Raw genomic sequence first — 21,558 nt, 5'->3', positions numbered from 1 at the left:
AAGCAGAGACCTGTTTTCCGTACTCCTCCAAGGCACGGCATTGATTTTGGCAGGCTGTCGGTGCCGGCACGGCAGAGGGAATGCACAAGGCTCGGGCTGGTTCCCCGCAAGGCTGAATTCCACCTCGCCGGCAGGGAGGAGGCAGTTCCCGGCCTTGCAAGCACCAGGATTACATGAAGGTAAACAGAGTAGCACACAGCAATAACCCACAGGCTCAGTGTACCAGTTCCTATACTTGGGAGAAGGACTCATTCATCTGTCATTTGGGTCACACTGAACTCCAGGAGGAAGAAAATTCTGGGCAATTTTTTGTTTGCTTTTAATTACAAATAACCAAAGGCCTGAAGAAACCAAATAATCAATATAAGCACTAACCAGCTCTTTTGAGCAAGCAATAACTTACAAACATGACATTAAAGGTAAACCCCAGAGAAGCACAGTAAGCCCGTGGGAGCCAGGGTAGGAACCTACGAGTGTTAAACCGCTCCTGCAAAGCCTCAGGTAGTGCCACGGACAGACGCTGGCCATGAATTTCACTGCATGTGCACCGCGGTAGTTTCTAGCAGTCTGACACGTGCAGAGTCCCACAGAAGGCTGCTCTCACCATCAGGAGGACATAAGAGGTGCCCTGGCAGGCAGCAGTCCCCTCCGGACTGGACCGCAGAGCTCCCCGCTGCAGGCTTGAGCTACTGAACCTGCTCAGCTTGGAGCTGGAGATTGCTGCTCTGCCACGTCGGACACGCGACCAGGTTGAAATACTTCCCATTTCAAACCCTTTTGACTGAAAAAAAAAGAAGTTTATATATTTTTTGCTCTTTTTTTTCCCCCTGTCCCAGCCCAGCAGTTCTCCTACTGGGCATCAGCCTTCTCTCACATCATGTTTTCTGATTCTCTACTCAAGAAGATAAAGCACACAAACCATGGCTTCCATGCAAGCCAGAAAGCTGTCCTTGCTTCCCCTCTGGAAATAATTCTAATTTTTAAAATATTAATTTTTTTTTACTTCGATGAATAATCTCCATTTTAAGAACAGATAGGGCTTTCAAAAAGGACTTTTCACTTCTGAGTGCCCTGAGAGGTTTTGAAAGGGCTGGATTCCCAAAAGGGAGGTCGCTTGGCACTTTCTGAAAGCTAGAGCATTTTGGAAATACCTCTAGGGGTTTGCCAGAAATCTACTGCTTCTGAAAGTCTTGGCCAAGACACTGTGTTATATGAGTATGGTGAATAAAAAATAGCATTCTGGTGATTCAGTAGTCGCATTGGGAATATACATCACACGAGGAGTTACTGTTGTATAGCGCATCAGGGATGCTGTATATATGTGTATGTATATACACACCCCAGTTATCGATTACACGGAAGGACTGCCATCTAAAATAAGTACTCGGTGTCACCTATAGATAGCTTCAGCAGAGACCAAAAATAGCCACACTGCAGTTACCACAGAGCAGAACAGACTCCAGAGCTTGAAGAGTTGCTGCCTCAGCACGGCTTGCTTTTAATGAGCTCGCATGTACCAAATATCTCCAGTCACACCGGGCAAAAATGAAACATTCTTTGAATAAAACGTTTCCTGACTGCAACAGGAACCGGTGCAATGACAAGCAAAAGGCAAAAGTAACAGCTTTTTTTCTTCAAAATCAGGCCAAGCTGGTAAAAGCAGCTTGCAGAAAGTTGACCAGCCTTTACATGTTTGGAGGGCAAACCACTTTTACTTACATAAAAGCAGAAGTGTCATTTGTATGTCGAATTATGAAGATTCCTATTTTTATTATACAGGTTCATACTGAAGCAGCCCTAACTCAGCCCTGGTAGGTCTGACATCCCAATCAATCCTCCCCCTTCAGTGGGATGCCGGGTATTTTATGAATGGGGCTTGGCTGACAGCAAATTAATTTGCTAATCTTAAAATTATCTTAAAGAGTAATGAGCCATTAAAGTCAAAGGGAAGAGCCACAGAAGACAGAATCATTTTAGCCGCTGCATTGGGTCCTTCGAGGAGCAACAGGCTGAAATCCCGTGAGCAGTCCCGCAAAGCCCGTCTCCTCCTCCGCAGCGATGCTCGCCCAAGGATGGCAGCACCCAGCAAGGCCCTGCAGCACGGCCGCCTGCTCCCAGAGCCGCAGTTTGATGCTACTGTGAAAAAATCACCTTTACAGCAACATAATACCTCTCGGCAGTGCTCGGGGCTGTCCTCCTCAGCAGAAGCAAGCCTTGGGAGCCAGCTCAGGACGGGATGCATAAGCCAGCTAAGGTCACTGGTCCACCTTGCAGCCAAACCAAGGTAGCAGCTCACCGGGACCAAAACGTGGTGATCTCAATGCCCTTTCTTCCTCCTCCCACAGTCCCCCTCCATCTCCCACTCCCCTCGTCCCCCAGCCATGCCCCGTTCCTCCTGGGACTCATCCAGTGACCCCATCACCCGCTTTGACTCCCAAACCTGCCCACCCTTCTTTTGCCCAGCTCGGGTCCGGTGACTGAATGCAGTTTGCTCGGGGAGGGATCAGGCAGCCAGAGCCAGCCCAGCGCAGCCGGAGCCGGACCCCCCTGCCACTGATTCAGTTCATGCCAGAGGGTGGACCTCAGCCTCCCAGTACCCCCTTCCAGCTTCATCTCTGGAGGCAAAATCCCACCCGGCTGACATCTACCCATACTCGGCAGCTCCGGCTTTGTTTCCTTTCTACCGCCTCGCTTCTCCCTCCAGGAGGGAGGGATGGAAGCGTGGGGATGCTGCGCCCGTGGCAGGGGATGCCACGGTGCCAGCTAGCGCATCCCTCCCCGCCGGAGCTGCTGCGTGGCCCCAGCCCGAGCCAGGGGAATTTCGCCGGGGAAGCCCTTGGTGGGTCCTTCACCAGCCTGATCCTCTCCACAGAAGCTGTCGAGAGCCCAATTAACTCACGTACCCCGCACAAGCGGGAGTGCTGCTGGGTTGAGGGCAACAATTGAGCACGCACTGAAGGGCTTTGCTGAATGGACTTAATTCAACGCTTACACCTTAAAGCTGAGCACATGCTTTACTGAATGGGGAGGGGCAAGCTGGAGCAGTCCGGGGGCCTGCTGACCTGTCACCCAACATCAGCATTTTCAAAAGAAACAGCTCTTGGCACAAACAACTCTTTCTTTCAGGAAAAAGGAAAAAAAAAAAAAAGGAAAGAAAACCGAAGAGAGGCTGGTGCTTTTCCACTCCGGAAGGTCGCTGGTGGCTCCTGAGGGAGGAGGTGGCAGCCTTGCCTCCCTCCCTCCCCTCCGTGGGGCAGAGGAGACCTGCCCGGGGATGAATAGGGGAGGGAAACTGGGGCAGCTGGTGGGCCAGTTCTTTCTGGTGTGGAAAAACATCCCCCCGCGAACTTCCTGCGCCTGCGGGAGAAGGGCATCGCTCCAGCATCGCGTAGCCCCAGCAACCGAGCAAGCGGCTGCGACTGTTTTTAAGCTCTCAGAAGGGGCTGCAAATGTGAGTGCTGCGACCCACGCCGAGTGGCTTTGTCCCCCACAAAGTGCCCAGCATTTATACAGGACCTGTATGGGCATTCTCCACGTTTAAAGATGGCCCGCTCCCTCACGGCAGATGCTTTGAGGGCAGATTTAAATTTGTGGACCAGCTTCTTCTCTTATTTAAAACCCTCTATTTCTCTTCCCTGCTCTGCAAGTGCTCTCTGAATAAAGCCAAAGATGCCACCGGGGTTTTTAAGACGTGCCGCCTCGAAATATGCCGATGGGTTTTTGCCTGTGCGGCTGCAAGCCCGTTTATAGTCGTGGGTGAGAGCGCACCGACCGCGCCAGCACCGCTCAAAGGTTCATCGGGAGATGATGCTGGAGGCACCACGCAGGGCAGCCCCCCCAGGCAGAGGGTCGCAGTAACCGGGTGGGTGGCACTGAGGGATGGACAGACGGACGGAGGACGGGCTGGGACTCCGGCAGCTGTACGGGCTGTGCGGACGCAGGCGCTGCGCAGCTCCTCCGCAGCCAGAAGGCTACAGGGCTTCCCTCCTCAAGTCGTCTTCTCTGTCTACGTTGGCAAAGTAAAGGGCTCGGTCCAAAACTTCCAGGTTTAAACTTTAATGGGCTTTCCGTCAGATCTTCAACGCTTCACGTATTCAAATGAGAAAGAGATAAGTGCCTGCCTTTCCACGAAAGCAGCAACGATGGCTATTACCCACCCCCCTCAGAAGAAGTCCCTCTTCTCCCCAGCCTCACCAAAATTAGAGAAATGCTTAATGCCAAAATCTCACACAGCACTAAGGACGGGATAATAACAACACTGCAGATCGTTATCAGTCACAAGAAGAAAAACTGCAAAGCAGAGGGTATGTATTTGTCACATGGTGAAACCAGCTGTGAAAGGTTTTTCTAGGAGTTTTGAAACAATTCCAGCTCTTTCTCTTTTTTTCCCAGGGTAGTAACATTTTTCTGTCACCAACAAGTTAGTCATTAAAATACACATAAAGACACGCCACTCCAAGCTGTGCACTTGTGCTTCCTGTTCACTTCGCCCCTCGAAAGAGTTTTGTTACGACTAAAGAACGAAAAGGAAGCGGCTAGAAATCTGTAATGGTTCCATTTATTAATACGTATATCACAAATACTCACAATATCAATGCATTCTCGTTGGCATGCTAGACAGAGGCATTATTAAAAAAGTCCTATTTTTTTAAAAAGGTTTTAAACTTTTGCTTTCCCCCAAAAATATTTCATATGCCTGTTTTTTTTGTGATTTTTTTTTTTTGTGTGTGTGTTTTTATTTCAATTTGATTCAACAATGTATTTGGTGGCTGCAACCTCAATGCAAAAAGAAAGAAAAAGAAGGAACAGGAAAAAAGTATGAAGGCCGCAGTACAGCACAGTTCAATTAGTTCATAACTACCTAATAAAAATAAAGGAAGCAAAATTCCTGCCTTCACAGTAAGCAACAACACAGCTTAATAACAGTATTACACAGGATCAGGTTCAGAGGCAAAATGCACTAGACAAAGCCTACCGGGATACGCACTAGGCATACAACACTGAGTAAGAATCAAAGATGTAGAAGAACATCAGGAATAACGGTTCCCTTCAAGCACAACATTTTAACATCATTTTCAAGTATCTTTATGTTATGTTACTGATTCCTTTGTTTTTGGGGAAGGGGGGCAGGCGCAGGGAAGGGGGAAAGGATGAAAACCTTAGTAAAGCAATAAACAAAACAAGAAAATAAGATAAACCCAAAAGAATATATATTTCATATACCGTTTTTATATGAACGTGTGCAACACTTATTAACCATGGTGAAAGGCTAATTATGCCCTCCAGTCACTACATGCACAGCCCGATCAATGCTGTTAATGAATTACCTTTGTTAACTTACGATGCAACTACTGTGTGACCAAGAACATACATACGGTGCCATCCTACGCCGAGCCGCGGGGATGGGGTCTGGGTCCGGAGGCCAAGGGGACTCAGCTGCTCTCGGTGGCACCGCAGTACTTCACAGAATGGTACACTACGCGTGGGACAGAGTTCGGGAGGTGGGGGGCGAGTGTGCGCGCGCACGTGCTTGCTTGTGAGGGTGTGGGCGTGCGTGCGTGCGTGCGTGCGAGAGACAGTGGGTGCTATAACATTCGTTTCAGTCTTTCTCCAATTCTGCAGCTCCTGATCTTCAGACAGGCTCTGGACTTCGCACTTCTGAAAGACTAGGGAGCGGGGGGGAGAAAAAAAACAAAGTGGGTTGCTTTGGTTGCTAACAGCATTCATGGCAGGTATTTTGCCCTCTCTTTTCAAGAATACTGAAATGACAAAACATTCAACAGTACATTTCCCCCTTTTTTTCCCACCGGACAGAATATTGGGATGAAAATCCCAAAGCAAAGAATCCTGTGGGAAGACTTAATTCTCGATGAACATGCTGGGCAAACTTGCCTGCTATCTTCAGCAGAAGCAGCACAGCCATGGCAATATACCGAGGTGTATATAAAATACCGCATGGAAAGCGGGGAAAGCTCACCTTGTTACACCATCTCGTACTGGTTAGCAGTAATAAACCGGGACAGACAGCATGCCAGCAGCATCCCAATCAACTGTTCCGGACAAGAATAGAAGTAGAATAGAAGGACTTAAGTTAAATGAATGCAGAGCAAAGGAGAAGCCATGGTGAGCAAAGGTTTCATGTTCTGGAGTTATTATGCGCTACAGAATTTATGCCTTTTTTTAAGGACCTTATTTTAAGGACCGCTTTAATCAGAAAAACAGCACTGAAATGTCCCGTCTTTCTTTGTCGGATCTTCCTCTTGATCGTTATCAGAGAGTGTTTATTTGACAGGCAGCATGCCTTTTTGCTGCTTTCCAATCCCGTTGTCATTGCCCGGCCAAGTCAGAGGTGGATGGGTAAACGGCCGGGGTTTCAGCACAGTACCGGCTCCGTTTCACTCGCAAGCTCCACCTGGGTCCCCCGCCACCAGCCACCGCCACCGAGAGCTGGCGGTCCCCTTAACTTTGTTTAACAGCGTGCTGGGGAAAAGCTTCCTAATGCCCCAGGGTGGTTATGCTTTCTTTACAAATAATGCAGCACCAGAGAAATGAGCGTTATAAATCTGGAAATAAATAAAAAAAAAGTCTTTCACTATTCCCTCGGCTGTCACTCAGATTATTGAAAACAGATCCCTGGCTTCCACTCGTCAATAAGCACTCAGTCATTTCAACGTTTTGCCTATTGCAGTTTGTTAGCGTTTCCCGCATATGCCAACAGCGTTAATACACTATAAATAATTCAACCTCGCCTTTCTCATTTGGATTGGTCAATTAATTAACTCATGAGCATATCCAGACTGTTACAGCTCATCCCCGGCTACAGGGGTGAGGCGAGAGGGCCGTCTCTACAGACGGACCAGCCTTCCCTGGACCTGGCTCCAAGCAAGGGCTGTCACGGCCGCTCCGGCCATCTCGCCCGTGGCCGTGGGGCACCACCTCTGCCCGTCTCCTTCTGCCGCGGGCAGAGCGCATCGCGAGGGAGCGGTGCTTGAGAAGGGGATCACAACCTTTCGGCAGCAGCGGAGCTCCCTCAGACCCCGCAGAGCATGCGTAAGATAACGCCTGGCTGGCTGCTCGTCCAAACTGGCTCCTATTTCACGCTTGGCATTGCGTGTCCTTTCCCCTGGACTGTCAGTGCTCCCTGTTAACATGATCATCATCAAAATACACGTCTTCTATACCAGCCAACTGCTTGATCTGGGCTGGCATCAGCCCAGAGCAACACCAAGCCAGGGTACCTCAAATCCAGATAAATTGTTTTCTGCCTCTGAGATGTCACATTCCTGGTCAGGCCACGCTTCACTTCCCAGAAATTTGCTTCCTCTCCTGTTTCAGTGTCCACCAGAACTGTTCTGGGCATCTCAAAAGGGCACAGAGTCACCTTTAAAGCAGGCTGAACTCCCAATGTTCTCCCCCACCCCTCCCGATTTTGGCACCAAATACCGAGGAGGACACTGCCCTGGTTATAACTAGATGTGGGGCACAGATGACCATCTGACCCTGTGTTCACCTCCTGACCAACCTCCAGTAAAAACTTAAGCTACTAGGGTGCAGGGGCTGTATTTTCAGTTGTCAAAAGAGATGTGGGTGCAGAAAACCCTCCTCAGCTTTGAAAATCTCACTTGATACCAATACGACCTTTTCGCCATCTTGTTGCCTTTTCTACTGAACTTCTCTAGACGCGTGTTCAGGCAGGAAACTTATTTGGTAGTTGGAGTGCTCATGCACTTGCCCAGGAGTCCACGGACCAGAAAAGATGAGGATGCCTGCATTGGACTTTGGATTTCCACGCTTAAATGCTCCAGTCACTGGGAGGATGATTTTACCAATTTGGCAGTTTGGAAAGTGTTGCTGAAAACCCACCACATTCTGCAGGCTTACTGGAGAGGCTTTGACAATCGCACTGCTGACTTGTGCGATGTTTCTTTAGCTCAGTTCTGTTTTGGAGAATGAGATTTCCGTTTTGGAGAATAGTATGTATTTCTCCGTGCTTTGACAGGCAGAACAGAGCAAGCGCCTCTGGGTGGCCCTGTCCCACCCGCTTCGCTATCACTTTTCTGTGTTTGTGGTAATTTTCAGTCTTTTCTCACCTTCCTTGGCTGGTCTCACAAGTTACTTCTCTGCCTTACTGAATTAAGAAGAACTTCACAGCATATTTAATCCTATTTATTTTCACTAAGCAAATTCCAGCCCAGACCCAAATCAGTTCCTCCCTCATCCTACAATGGCCAACAACATATGTACATTCAAGTTTACTTTTTTTTAAAGTTTTTTTAAGTACCTGTGCCATGAGGTATCTATTATTTCCCATCACAAGCACCCAGATTACGGCCATTGTTGTTCCCGACCACAATCTGCTGCTTGTATCAGGTTTACAAGGGGAAAGATGCTGCAGCCCATACAAAGAGGAAGCCATGGGCTTTTCTTTCCCCCTTCAGCTGTAGCAGACCTCTGCAGCTACCTTTAATTAGGGATTCTTCTGTTTTACACAGGCTGTAACTCTAATAATCAGCCTGTCTAAGCTTTGCAGCATTTGCAGGCATGTGACAATGTTTTGATTTACTCAAGTCACTCGTAAGACGAATGGCAAGTTACACATGAATGTATCTTCTGATCTTTGGCCCACTTACTAATTCTTTGCTCTGTCCATATGCTGGTTTATGCATTTAAGTGGCTATAGTACCATAACATTAAGCTTCTATATTTCAAAAATAATGGCATGCATATCGAGCCATTGCATACACATTTTACACAGCATTTCTAGCTATTACCAGGACATAGCAGAGCTATGATAAATATCTTAGAAGTACTTTGAACACATATAAAAACATCTATTTTCCAAGGTGTGTAGACTTCCACATTTAACCACAAGAGCACTGTCCCTCCTGTAGCCAAGAAGAGGCGATACTGTATTAAGTTGCTGAATTTTCCTCACGGTCCTCTTTCATTACAGTCATAACTACCGTCCTCTGCATTTACATCAGGTTACAGGCTCCCAGTCTGTGAACCACAAATGAGCACTCTCCACCCACCCCTGCTTTCTGCATTTGCTTGATCACATGCAATCTCTGCTCTTCAGACGGGAGGAAGCCCCTTATCCTGTTGTGCAGCAAGTCCTTGCAGCTCTTTTGAAAAACCAGAGGAATCGGCATAAAAGGATTCTGGCAAAGAAATCAGCTGCTAGAAGTTGCATTCATTTCCCTTCGCTCCCATTGTCTCTCAAATATCCCATCTCAACTTTTATCCACTTATTCTTTTTTTTTATTTTACAGTCCCAGTTTTTTAAGTGCTAAGATGCCAGACTTGGTTCTGCATTTGTATTCTCTTTCACTTTTTCCCTTTCTTCCCTTTTTTCTAAGATTATCTTGGTCTTCTGAACTATAATATGGAAAATTGAGAGTTTGCCTCGGCACCTCTGGTCTTGCTACAGGAAACTCGAAAATGCTGACAAATACTTTGGTTTAGAGCACTGGGAAACCCACATCCCTCAGGTGTATCTCCTATACTACCATGCTGTTGGCCAAAGCTCATTCCAGAAAGCACAATGCAGTGCATGAGTTCTTTATCTCTCCATGGTTTCTAGGAGTGATCTCAGGCATATCTCAGTTCTGACCATTGAAATCCATCCACAGCAACTTCCTAGCAACTTATCTCCTATCATATACATGATAACTGGCTTTTTAATATAGTTATCTTGCAGGAGCTAACACTGACTGGAAGCTGTCCTGCATGACATATTTATTACATCTTATTATATTGAGGAGAAACTGAAGTGCAATTTGAATTTCCATTTTATTTTGGGTCTTGGTATCTTCACCATTTCTCACTCTTTGAGAGAATTTCTATAAATAGAAATGTGCTGAAATAACTTGGAATTTGTCAGCAGATCAGGTAAGCTAAAACAGGGGGTTTTATCCATCAGGAATAATTGTTTAGCTCAATGATTTACCTTGCCATATGCTCAAAATGCAAATCTCCAAGCATCCAGGTTCCCTGGCTCTATTTTAGAAGACAGAGAATTTTCTATGTCACATGTCGCCTACCTGAGTCAGCCTCCTGTGCCGTGGCATGCCTCTGGCACAGGTCCTATCTCCATGCTGAATTCACACTGATTAGTCTTTAGAAGCAGCCCGATCTTATATCAGATTTCAAGTCACATATTGGATCCCGATACGGATCCCACTCCCTAATCCTGGTGCAAGGGGTGACAGAGGTGTAATCCTGTGCTAGGGCCAAGTCTCGGCCTCCCTATACTCAGACAGGAGTTGCAGCAGACAAGGTGGATGATGTCTGTCTGCACCAGAACTGCATCCACAGTCAGGCAGAGCTACTCACATTAACGGTGACAGTAAAGAGGCCAGGTGGATGTTGTACTGTAGAGAGGGACTGTAGCTGCCTGAGGACATATCTTCAAATGATGGGAACCGTGAGTGCTCAACAACTGGTTTTGAGCACGTGAAGAGCACCTGACATCCAGTCCTTCAGTACAAAGGGAATAATTTGGCCTTAACACTGCACTGAGACTCCCCTACTCAGGGACTCTACTGCAACCACAATCTATAAACCCCTCTAGACTCTGTCTCTTGCATCTCTTAAGCCAACGCCTGCACTGTAGTTTTATCTAGGCGAAACTCTTCATTGTCTATGCTGCTTGCATAATTTTATTCTCTGTTGGGCACAACACAGAGATCATTTTGCTGCTCGGAAGAGCACCTGCTAAACTGAAATTATTCCAGCTGGAAGTCAGCATTGGCATCCGAGTCCAAAAACAATCAAATTGTATTTTATTGTTATCGGTTCAAACCCGAGGAGCAGTGCAGACAATGTCAGCAACACAGCAGTTTTTTTAAAACTCTGACTCTGACTGAGAGGTCTGTGCCAGGCCTATAAGATGTGCAATGCCATTACATCAACTTTCCCTATTTCTGGGAATCAGCACATTCCCCATGCTAGTCAACAGCTAACAAATCATGTGAAGGAAGGGCCCTTGAGCATGCTTTACTGTAGAAGAGCAACGTGATCTAATTTGTCTTTTATTTCGATTAAACCTATTCTCAGTAGGAATAGCAAAACCTCGCCTTCAGCTGGAGCATTGCCTGGCATTACTGCCAGCCACAGTTAACCTGAAATCAATTTGTAAACACCATCCCTAATTGGGTCCAGCAAAACAGATTAGGCAGTAAATTTTAACTGGCCACCTTCTACTCTTCACACCCCAGGAGAGATGCATTTTTCTCCCCTGCATCCCCTCTCTTCTCCTTTTTACACAATCACAAACACCCCAAGCAGCTGGATATCAACTTCGAGTGCCAGAGCCTTGCGCTTACGCAGGGGAGCGACATCCCCAGCTGGCAGCAGGACACACGCTGCCATCAGGCAGCGTGAGCTGCCAACGCCACATCCAAACATACTTTGGTTTTCACTCGGAGGTGCAGCAGCAAAGCGCCTTCCTCCCCGTGCTGCCTGCAGCCTGTCACGCTCATCTTGCCTTGCGCCAAAGGGCTCCCGTTGCAGGGGCCACATTCTGCCCGCACTGCCCGCCCGCCTTCCCCTACGGAGCTCACAAACAACCGATGACCTACAGTAAACATCCAGACATGTGCCAAAATAATAACAATTCCAGCTGCACTCTTCCTACAGTCTCCCTTCCAGCTGCAAACAACTTTCAGGCAAGGTAAGATGATGCTTTGCCTATTGTACCTATGATACATCGATTAAAGGCTTTCAGATAGCATTGGTCCTGACTGGGGCACTTTCCCCAGCAACGTATGAATTGTAAAATTCTACGCATCCCATTTTTCTTTTGGATAGTTTTACATGAGGCATTTTAAAAGATGCTTTATAGCCTTCTGGCTGTCTAGAAACCAAACTGAAATAAGAGCTCAGAGTCCTATAGCAGTAATCAAGTCATAATCAAGGTTGGAGAAGAGTATCAAGACAACCGTGACCATTCAACAACAACTAGAATAGCCTATCAAAAAAAACCCCCCAAACTCCCGTGCTCCATGCACCAACAGCTCCAGACTGGTGTTTTCATCGCTTCTGGATCCCGAAGACCTGGCACCCACGCACATGCCCTGGGTGGCTGCCGGTATGATGAGCCAGCGTTTACGCCCACATGAAACGGGCTGATAGGCCAAATCACAGGCTTCTCACATCTAACACGTAGGCTACAAGGCATCAGGATTCCAGATATGCCCAAGGCAGGGCAGTCAGCTGGCCTGAGCCCAGACAGTTTTAGGGCTCCCTCAGGTTGTACATATGTTGACCGAGAGGACGTGGTGGCCATTTTCCACACGGCTTAGGGACAGTTATTCTGAAGAACCTAGAGGCCATTGCAACTGCTGAGCAAATGAAACCTCAGAGAGATATAACTAAAACACCTTGCAGCCAAGCGCAGGCTGACCACATGGGGCAGCAGGGGAAGAGGGCAACCACAGCCCTCCCGTTAATTCACTTGGCCATCACCAGCAACAGCACTGGCAAATCTCTTGTTTCCAGTGCAGCACAGTGTAAACCTACAGCTTGCTAACTGAATTAATGAGTTTTAAGAAGAAGTCAGTGATTTTTCCTAGCGCCTCATTTTTTCCAACCACTGGATAAACATAAGTCCTTCAACAGATATTTTCATATTTTCAGTGTTGCCTCAGGACCCAGATTTTTAATATTGTGTGAATGAAGCAAATGAAAGTTGCATGATAGTTTTTGAATATGACATTTGCAGTTGTACTATGTACTCTCTGCAAAGAGAAGGCAGATTGCCTCTCAGGTAGAAACGGTTCAGGCATCATGCATGTCACTGTGCATTTTGCTGAACCATTCTGCAAGCATTTTTGCATTGCGTGTGTTTCCCTTGTTCTCATTTTTGCCTGTTTCCAGGAGAGTCCTTGCCATCACACACAAGGTGACTAGTACAAAGGAGCATCTTGTTGATAGATGCAGGTGTTTTCCTGCCCCTTATTGATCAGAAAATTCTGACCAGACCTTTAGTTTCCCCAATTCTTGTCCAGGTAAAGGCAGTGTCAATATCAGGGAGCAGCAAACACCTTCTTAGCTCTCCTCTTGTCCCTCCCAGGCCAAACTCCTTTTGGTGCAGGCAAGGAGTTGGTTTAATAATTTGCTTTTGACAGATCTCTGCTCAGTGTTCAGTGCTAAAAGGAAAAAAAAAAAAAAAAAAATCGGTCACCAAAACCAGGTGCCCCCTCCAGGCTCCAGGTCCAGGATGGGGACGCCTGAAGGTACGCTCTTATTTGAATTCTAGACTCCTTTAAGAAAAAATAAGAGTACTTAGAAGGTAGAAGCCTATCCAAACAATGGATAAGCTATTTGTCTTCTTAGCTGTTTATGCTCCATTTAAGCCAATGTTTTATTGGGTTAACCTCTATTTGACCCAGTGGAGGGACAAGTTGTTTTCCTTGAGCTAGTCATTAGCTCAACCGTAACTGATATTCCCAAGGAGAAACTTCATTTAAGTTGAAAAAAAGAAAATCAATGAACAGATGACCTCAGGACTAATGAGCATGCTGAGTTCAGTCCCTTTCCATAATCCTTCCTTCCCTGAAGTCCGGGGAACAAAAAAGAGAGGGGAAAAAAAGGGGGGCAAGGGAAGCATTTATGCACTTACCTGTGAGAACGCAATCCCAAAAGCCACTCCAGCTATGATTCCCATATTTGTCTCCATAAAACTGGTCACCAAGTCATAACAGCCCTGGAAAACAAACATAATCATTCCTTGTATCAACCTTCCCTACCACAAATGCATACATAGAAATTTCTCATTTAAAATGGACTTGGGCTAGACAATATTTTTGCTGTAATTTCCAACAATGTCACCTCTTTATTTAATAGCAAGTGTGAGTAAATGATGGAAAGTGGTGGCAAAACCAGTTCTTTTTAGAAACAAATGTATTTCAGTACTTTTAAAAGCTAAATGTGATGTTGCACTCATTTTTATAGGTCTTATTAAAGAAAGTCAGTTTGCATTGTTTTAAAAAACATTAATATAGCTTTGACCTGAAACCAAACCAGTAACAATATAAGGTAATGTTATAATACAATACAGGTTTCAAGAATGAATAAATGATGCTGATCTCCTAACACTCCACATATTTAATACAAGCATGCTTCAGGCATCCAGTGAGGCATTTGGCTTGCCTTTGCCTGTCAAAGGACACCAGGCAAGGTACTGAGTAGCACATAACTTTAAGCCATATAACAAAGTTATCAAGGGTTTTGTATGAAGTTTCTTGGTTTGTTTGCTTTTGGACATAAAATTCCCTGTCCTGCTCCCCAAACCCAACTTTCTCTCTCCAGCTCAGACCCTGACTCCATCAGCTGACTTGCTTCCTCGTGCCTCAATTCACAGCCCACACCAGGGCCAGAAGATTCATATGCATTTCTGTCCTTCTCTTGGATAGGCTGTTTTGAGATGCCCCCCTCAGTATGATAATTTTCACCAAGTTTCTCCCCTCACCTACTCTACCCCTCAGAAAAGCATTTGAAATTAGCTTTCCTAGTTTGTGGTGCCTAAATGAATCTACACAAGTGACGCAAAACTTGGGGCAAAAAAAAAAAAAGATGACATCTACTTTTTCTTTCATTAGTAACCCATCTGTCCATACAATCCAAAGCCACCTCTCAAGCCCTTCTGCCACGCTTCCTCAAATGACCAGCACCACTCTCAGCCTAAGGCCAGTCCCAAGGCATTTTATTTAATGTTATAACTTTATCCACTTTATCAGAAGTTGGAAAAAACAGAAATAACAGTGAGTTCCCCTTCCCAGTTTGGACTTGCGTCCTGTAAGTGAGAAGTGTTCCACGTTTCCCCTCCATCCACACACCCCTCACTTCTGCAAACACTGTAGGAACTCAGACGATTAGATGCTTGTAAAAAATAACAGCTAGAAGGAAAGGACAATGTCCTTTGTTAAAGACAGGCCATTCGTGAACTAAATTGCATCATTTCTTTAACCTCTTTTACAATATCAGAAGACATTTTATTTAATCCTGAGAGTAATGAAGTGGTAAACCTACTAGTAGCTGAGAACCAACACAGCAGTAATTCATTTCTGAAATGTTTAAGTGTACATAGTAATCCTTAATTACGTCTTACAACAGTGTACAGTATGTCAGATTCAAGTTTGCTTATTTAACACATCAAGCAACTGTAGTTGTGTGTGTCTTACATGTTATGAAATTAGATTAGATTTCTCAAGCAGTGCTTTCATGATGTCTGACATGGCTTAATGTTCTCCCAGCTCTTCTGAAATCTGTTCTGCTCAACAGCCTTCAAGAGATGCAACATCTAACAGCAATGGTAATTTGAGGGAGACAGAAGATCTCGTTAAAAAAACATGCAAGTGAGAGAGTTGTGATCGCTCTCCTCATTTGAAGACTTTGTTTTCCCAAATCACAATAATCTGTTTCCTGAAGTACATTGCATAAATACGGCTTAATTGCTCAGTCCTTACTGTGCATGGAGTGAGAGCGCAGGAAGCACCCAAGAGCTGCATACACATTACAGAAGTATGCGAAGCACTGTGTGTGCACATCTGGGTGCTGATTCAGAGGACAGAAGTGACGATTTAGCAAGCATCCGATCATTCTTGACTCCATGCATCTGTTCCTTTATTAAGATTTTAGAGAGAAGTTCTTGAGGTTTGTTGGTAATGAACTCTGAAGATTAAAAGCACTATATGAACATTAAGTAGCTAATCCTAATGACAGCTCTCAAAGTTAGGTGTTAGTCTGAGATGAAGAAACAGACAGACTGAATGATTTACCCAAGGTCACTAAGCAAGTTAGTGGCAAAATTGGCAAAGAAAATCCAGGAATGTTGTCTTTTAGTCCTGCAATTAGATCATGAGTTTAATCCTCTTTGGATAATTCATCATTAGTCCTCATAAACTGTTAGTAATGTGATTAGCTCATAGAGAACTTGTCTTACTGAGAGTTTTGCAAGATCCACCAACAAGATGTATTCCAAATATACTTATGCACAGGAAAGGTAACAAGGGTCTTCCACAACACAGACAATACGTATTTTCCTTTTTCTCCAACACAGAGAGCAAAGTGCCTATTTGCAAGACGAGTAAGGGGCTTGGGTGAGAGGCAATGACGTTTGCTTCCTATCTGAAGTGAAAGCATAGGGCCACACAACATTTCCTCCTGCTTGCTTGTTATTCCCATGCCCCTTTCAGAACCATCCCACCTTCCTCAAACATTTTGGACAATTCCGAGAACTCGCAACTGCTGAACAGAAATCTTTACAACCTTTGATTACAACTGGCTATCTCAGAAAATGGGACACAATGTCGCAGCACATCCAAACTTCCCCTAGGTTATTAAATCATGTAAATAAGTCAAATGCTTCCTGAAGAATCAGCAGTCCTTTTCTGTCAGGTGACTTGTGCATTTGACAGGAGAGATGCTTAGGAGCAAGCGTGGCTGGAAGTGAGTTACTAGCCCTGGACTAGCACAAGCTCATTCATCCCTCAGCCACTTCCTACAATTTAGCAGGCATCCTTTGCAAAGAAGAACTCACAAGTGGACAGGGATTTCTCTGTGCATGCAGAGCACACAGAGCAATCCTGGCATTCTGGGGAAACACCAGAGCGGTGCTGGGAATGCAAATGGCACCTGCTCAGTTATGCAGCCAGGAAAGGTTCAGAGTACACAGCCATCCCAAACTGAAAAGGTGAGACCTGCTGGTAGAGCACCAGTGACACCAGAGAGTTTTCCTGCTGGGAAAGTGGGCAGAAGCAGGGGCTCAGGATGGGCTGCCCAGGAGGCACTCTGCCTGCAGCCAATGCTGGCCGTACCGCACATCCCCTAGGTCCACCCTGTCCTGCCTCTCGCCTTCTTTCCACTTCTACAAAAATGGAAAGTTACTACAAGTTCATGAAGTGCAGCTGAATGGAGCGGCTCACCCTTTACACTCACGCAACCCAGCAAGATTACTTTGGTGGTGGTGCCAACTGTGAGTTTCTTAACAGATGGACGTCACTAATGTTCCACATATGTCTGCAACAAGTGGTTCTCATTAAACTATTACAGAAAAGAAAGGCTTAGTGGAAAATAATCTTCTAGTTGGTTTTTTTTTTTAATAGATGCTAGAAAATGTTGTCCACTTGACTGGTTTTCAAAGAAAGATGTTTCGGGCTGTGCTTAGCCACCACTCCAACCTCCTGATTCACAGGTGACTGAGGTGAAAAAGACAGAAACAGAACACAGAGAGGTATTTCCATATTTCCCCTTTTATCTACGCAGGACTTTTATTTATTTTTTAAAATTCAACTCTGAAAACAAAAACAGAAACGAAAATAATCCTTAAGGCTGACTAAGCTATGCTGCAACTTAGCATGGTGATTTGGCCATTGATGATGCACTAGCACTTAAAGCAATAGCTTGAGCTGTATTTCTGCAGTGCAGTGTCTGTTATATATGCTGCATTATTTTCTCTTTATTCCTCTCTTTCTTTGTGTTCTCTGTATTTTTGTTCTCCAATTATTCCTTTTCTTCCTGTTTTCCCAAACTGCTTTCCCAACCCTGTTCTGTTTTCCCAACCTGCTCCTTCAGGTGACCCCAGGGGAGGGGTCACTTTGGCTGTGCTGTGCTTGCAGCAGCACATGTCCAAAGATTTTAAGAGTCATTGTAAATGTACCAGCCAGCCACAATGCTTGTTGTCAATTACCCATGTTGTCTCTGTTCGGGATGACAGTTAGGCTCTGGCGCTGAAACTACTGTTTGAACATAAGCAAGAGTAAAACCTGTCCTTCCCTCCTCCTAGCTATGTCCTTGTCCTCAACAAAACCCCACACCATTCAGCAGGAGTGAGCAGAGAAGCAGAGAAGTGTTGACCGACCTAACCCTCAAGGGCAGTCGAGCGCATGTGCCACTCGTGGTCCTGCGCCTGGCCAGCATGGCCTCGATGTGCAGCGCCATACCTCAACCTCTGCTGTGAGGAAGGAGAACAAATCCCCTCCTCATCAGAAACGTCGCACCTGGTCATTTGAGAAAGGCCAGCTTGAAGAATTTGAAAGCAAGTGGGGGTCAAAGCCCATCCTCACCATCACTCCAGCCCAATACACACGATATCAACCAACCATTGGAAACAAAATGCAATTGTAAGCAGCCGTACGCTCCACTGGCATACTGGATGGTTTCATAACAACTGCCTCCGGCACAACGTTACTGGTACCTTCTGGTTTACTTTGGTGGCAGCCACGGTCATGTTACGCAGATCCTGAGTATTACAGTCACTGGAGTTCATGCAACAGCTTGTAGGGATGCCGTGTTTGAAGAAGTAAGGGCTGGTGCTCCAGTTGGTGTAGCTCTGAATGCCGCAGCAGCTCAGCTATGAGGAATAAGAGGCAGATTTAAAACAAACAAACCAACCAGAATTAAAACTAGTACAGAATCATCACTGCCCACTTAGTAAGCTCGTAATCAAAATAAAGACAGGTTGTCTCCAGTTTTGAAAAGTATCCCCCACCCCATTTATTACAAAAGTATCAGGAATGTCATTTACAGAAGGTGGGAGCAGATGACCTACTAAAAAAAAAGATATTTTATGAGCAGAGCTACTATTTGCAACATTTGACAAAGGTCCAGCTGTAAGGCCATCTTTTTTAGTTGAAGGTCTTTTGGGTTTTTTTCATTTGTTTTTTTTCCTTTGCTTATTTAGTTATTCGATTAAAGATGATCTTGGAAATTCAAGACAGAGCCTCACAATGCAGTCAAAATAAATGGCCTTAAAAAGCCCAAAGCATTACACAGAATTACATCCTTCTTGTCTCCGAGTCAGGAACCTGTGGTGTTCCCAAATTGCTTTGCTGTATTACAGAAGGCCATACTGGCCAGCATTACGGCAGACTTTGAGGGGCCACGCTTCAGTCCAGCCATGCAATGCTGGCTGTTGAAGGGCCACCACGTCCCTTCAAATCCTCTGGCATATCCTTTGCCATCATGCGCCAGACCACTTTGCAGGGAGAGGTTTTTTTTTTTTCCATGAAAGACAAGGGGATTTGTGTTCAGCAGCTCCAGAAATCTCTGGGAGCCACGCTGCCAAACACATACAGGGTCAACCTAGTACAAATTCCTAAGATGAAGCCAGCCTCTCTAACTCACCAAAATAATTTCTAGGAAAATTCACTGAGCCATGAATAGGAGACCATATGTGTCTATGAAATCAGCTGAAAAACCATAAGTTGGAAAGGATGTTCTGCTCTAGATGCTAAGCTATAAGACATTCACTCAAAGATATGGAGTATGTGCTAAATTTTCTGCATGAAAAGGGCTTGTAAATGCAGTTCCTGTAAAAAACAGAGCTACAAATGAAATGAACATTTTGCTACGACAGGAACACTGAACAATTACTCAAAACTATTTAGTTTAGCCAACTCCAAGGAACCAGAAATTCAAAACACAGGTTAACATTAGGCAAACAGACAGTCTGACAGCAGAATATACTCAGTTTAGAGCAGTGCAGTAATCTGCTAACCCAGAGAAGACAGGTTAGAGGCACAGTTTCAAACACACTGAGGGGTCCAATATAGTAGTGGCAATTTCTAATGAAGATCTAGAAGTCATCAGTACAATTACATTAAAATTTCAGCTGTTCAGCAAGTTACAATCATATGAAAAGCAAGTTGGCTCATAGAATGTATTGTGAACTGAAGGGATAGCTGCTTGCTATGGTACAGTTTCCAGTAGGAATTTAAATGTGAATTTTATCGCTCTGTGTTGTAGTTGGTGGACTTGGTCCCTTTTGGTTGGCATCTCCAACTAGTATGGCCATGCTGTAGCATTCGCTCGTGCCCTGTGCCCTGCTGAAAGGCAAGGCAACCTCCCATTGCCCTGCTACTGCATCGCGTGGGTCAGAAAGGCTCTTCCACCAAGCACCTAATCCATCCTTCCAGCATGGCCAGAGAACAGCTCTCATTGCCGACCTCAGCAGCACGTTTCTCCACCCCCTTTTCCTCTGGAGAAAATACACTCCATTTCTCCCCTTAACTCACTAGGTGTCCTTGGCCAGCCTGTCATGCACTTGTGAAGAGAACTAATGCAGTTTTTCAGTGATACGGGATGCTAGACTATAAAATCCTGTCTCATCCAGCTGAAATTTACATTTCATAGTCCCCTTGACAGATTCCCTTAAGAACAAGGTGTGTTCTTAAGGGATAAAACTGGCCCCTAAACCTAACTCAAGATCTGGGTCCAACAACAAGCAAGTGCAACAGGCCCTGTCTTTATTAGATAGCTTGTTCATTAAAACTTAGGCATCTTGCATGAGCATATCAGTTGAAATACTTTTTCTTTAGATCAGTTTTGCCAGCCTCTAATTTTGCTTGCAATATACAGCTTGCAGATTGAACCATCCACACTTCATGTTCTCTGATCAAATCTGAATGTATGCTTTGTCTCTCTTTATTTATTAATTTTTAATATCCAATTTTAGACTTACACTTTCCTGTACGTTATCCACTGCATGGCTCCGCTCATCGTTCTTGTTGTAATTCTGGATTGCTTCAGTGTATGTCCTAAGGAAAGTATCCTTGATCTATGAGGGTGAGGAAAAAAACAGCACACGTGAGCAACGAAAAGCATAACATCTGGAGCAGTTTTTGCAGGAAGCAAATGCATTTCCAAACCTAACAAGGCACTCAAACTACCCCTTCCCACTCATTTTTAAGCGTGTTTTCAGAGCTGGCAGAGCTCCCTCTTAACTGCCAGGAGTCATTTATGCCCTTTTTCAAGTGGGGTCTATTGGACATAGAAAGAAAACTACCCCAGCAAACTGCTACATTTTAAAAAACAGAAAATGACTTGACTTATAAGAAAGATAGCCTTTGATGCTTTTTCCCCAAACACTTTGTTCCAGCACTAAGTCTGGTGACAGAAGCCAGTGGCATCGAAAGAAGACATGAATTACCCAACTGGGCAGCAACCCTCGTCCCTAGCACCAAAGGTGTTTGCGTAAGGAACAAGAGGTCTCTCAGCTGGAGAAGATCAGGCACATCACTAGGAAAGGCACTTTGGATGGTAAAGAGGCTGGGTAGCAAATGATTTGGGCAACGCACATGGCTGTGACCTTCGCAAGAGACTGCCTCTCCCAAAAGGGAGCAGCAGCCTGACACTGAGGAGGTATTTCAGGATCAAATTAAAACCTATCCATCATTTGCAAGGGTAGATAACAGAAAAGCCTATAGCAAGGGAAATCTCATGTCAAAAGAGGAGGCTAGAAAACCAGTTAATACAAAGAGAAGAGACAAAGAGGGTCTCTGGGGTTGTCCTGGTTCAGCACTAATGGCATGTAGGTTCATGGACTTGAAGCCAGAGGTAGACCTGATTACAGTGGATAAAGCAGAAGTACTACTACAAATCTAGACCATCATGCTTTTTTAAAGCTTCTTCCTGTCCCAGTTTCCTACCTCATTCTGTTTCTAATCTCTCCTTATTCTCAGGATAGAAACAAAATCCCATCCCACTCCCTCCCACCCCCCCCCAAAAAAAAGATTTACAAAACATCGAGTCTGGTCTGATGCAGAATTGCTCTCT

The 21,558-nt window shown here is 45.3% G+C and overlaps 1 protein-coding gene across 1 annotated transcript in view; it reads right to left on the bottom strand.

The window, feature by feature from the left end:
- Nucleotides 1-4,539: 4,539 nt before the first annotated feature.
- TSPAN7 (tetraspanin 7) overlaps nt 4,540-21,558 on the bottom strand; it is a 99,950-nt gene continuing 82,931 nt past the window's right edge. Inside the window, exons 4-8 of the mRNA XM_052794375.1 lie at nt 20,465-20,560; nt 18,200-18,355; nt 13,625-13,708; nt 5,978-6,050; nt 4,540-5,666 (exon numbers count right to left, since the gene is read on the bottom strand). Of these exons, the coding sequence (XP_052650335.1) occupies nt 5,982-6,050; nt 13,625-13,708; nt 18,200-18,355; nt 20,465-20,560 (405 nt within the window). The 3' untranslated portion in view covers nt 4,540-5,666; nt 5,978-5,981. The remainder of the gene's footprint in view (nt 5,667-5,977; nt 6,051-13,624; nt 13,709-18,199; nt 18,356-20,464; nt 20,561-21,558) is intronic.

Source organism: Harpia harpyja, chromosome 8, assembly GCF_026419915.1.
Source record: "Harpia harpyja isolate bHarHar1 chromosome 8, bHarHar1 primary haplotype, whole genome shotgun sequence".
NCBI lineage: Eukaryota > Metazoa > Chordata > Aves > Accipitriformes > Accipitridae > Harpia > Harpia harpyja.
Note: the sequence above shows the minus strand (reverse complement) of the source record. Positions and strands in the feature narration are given on the sequence as shown.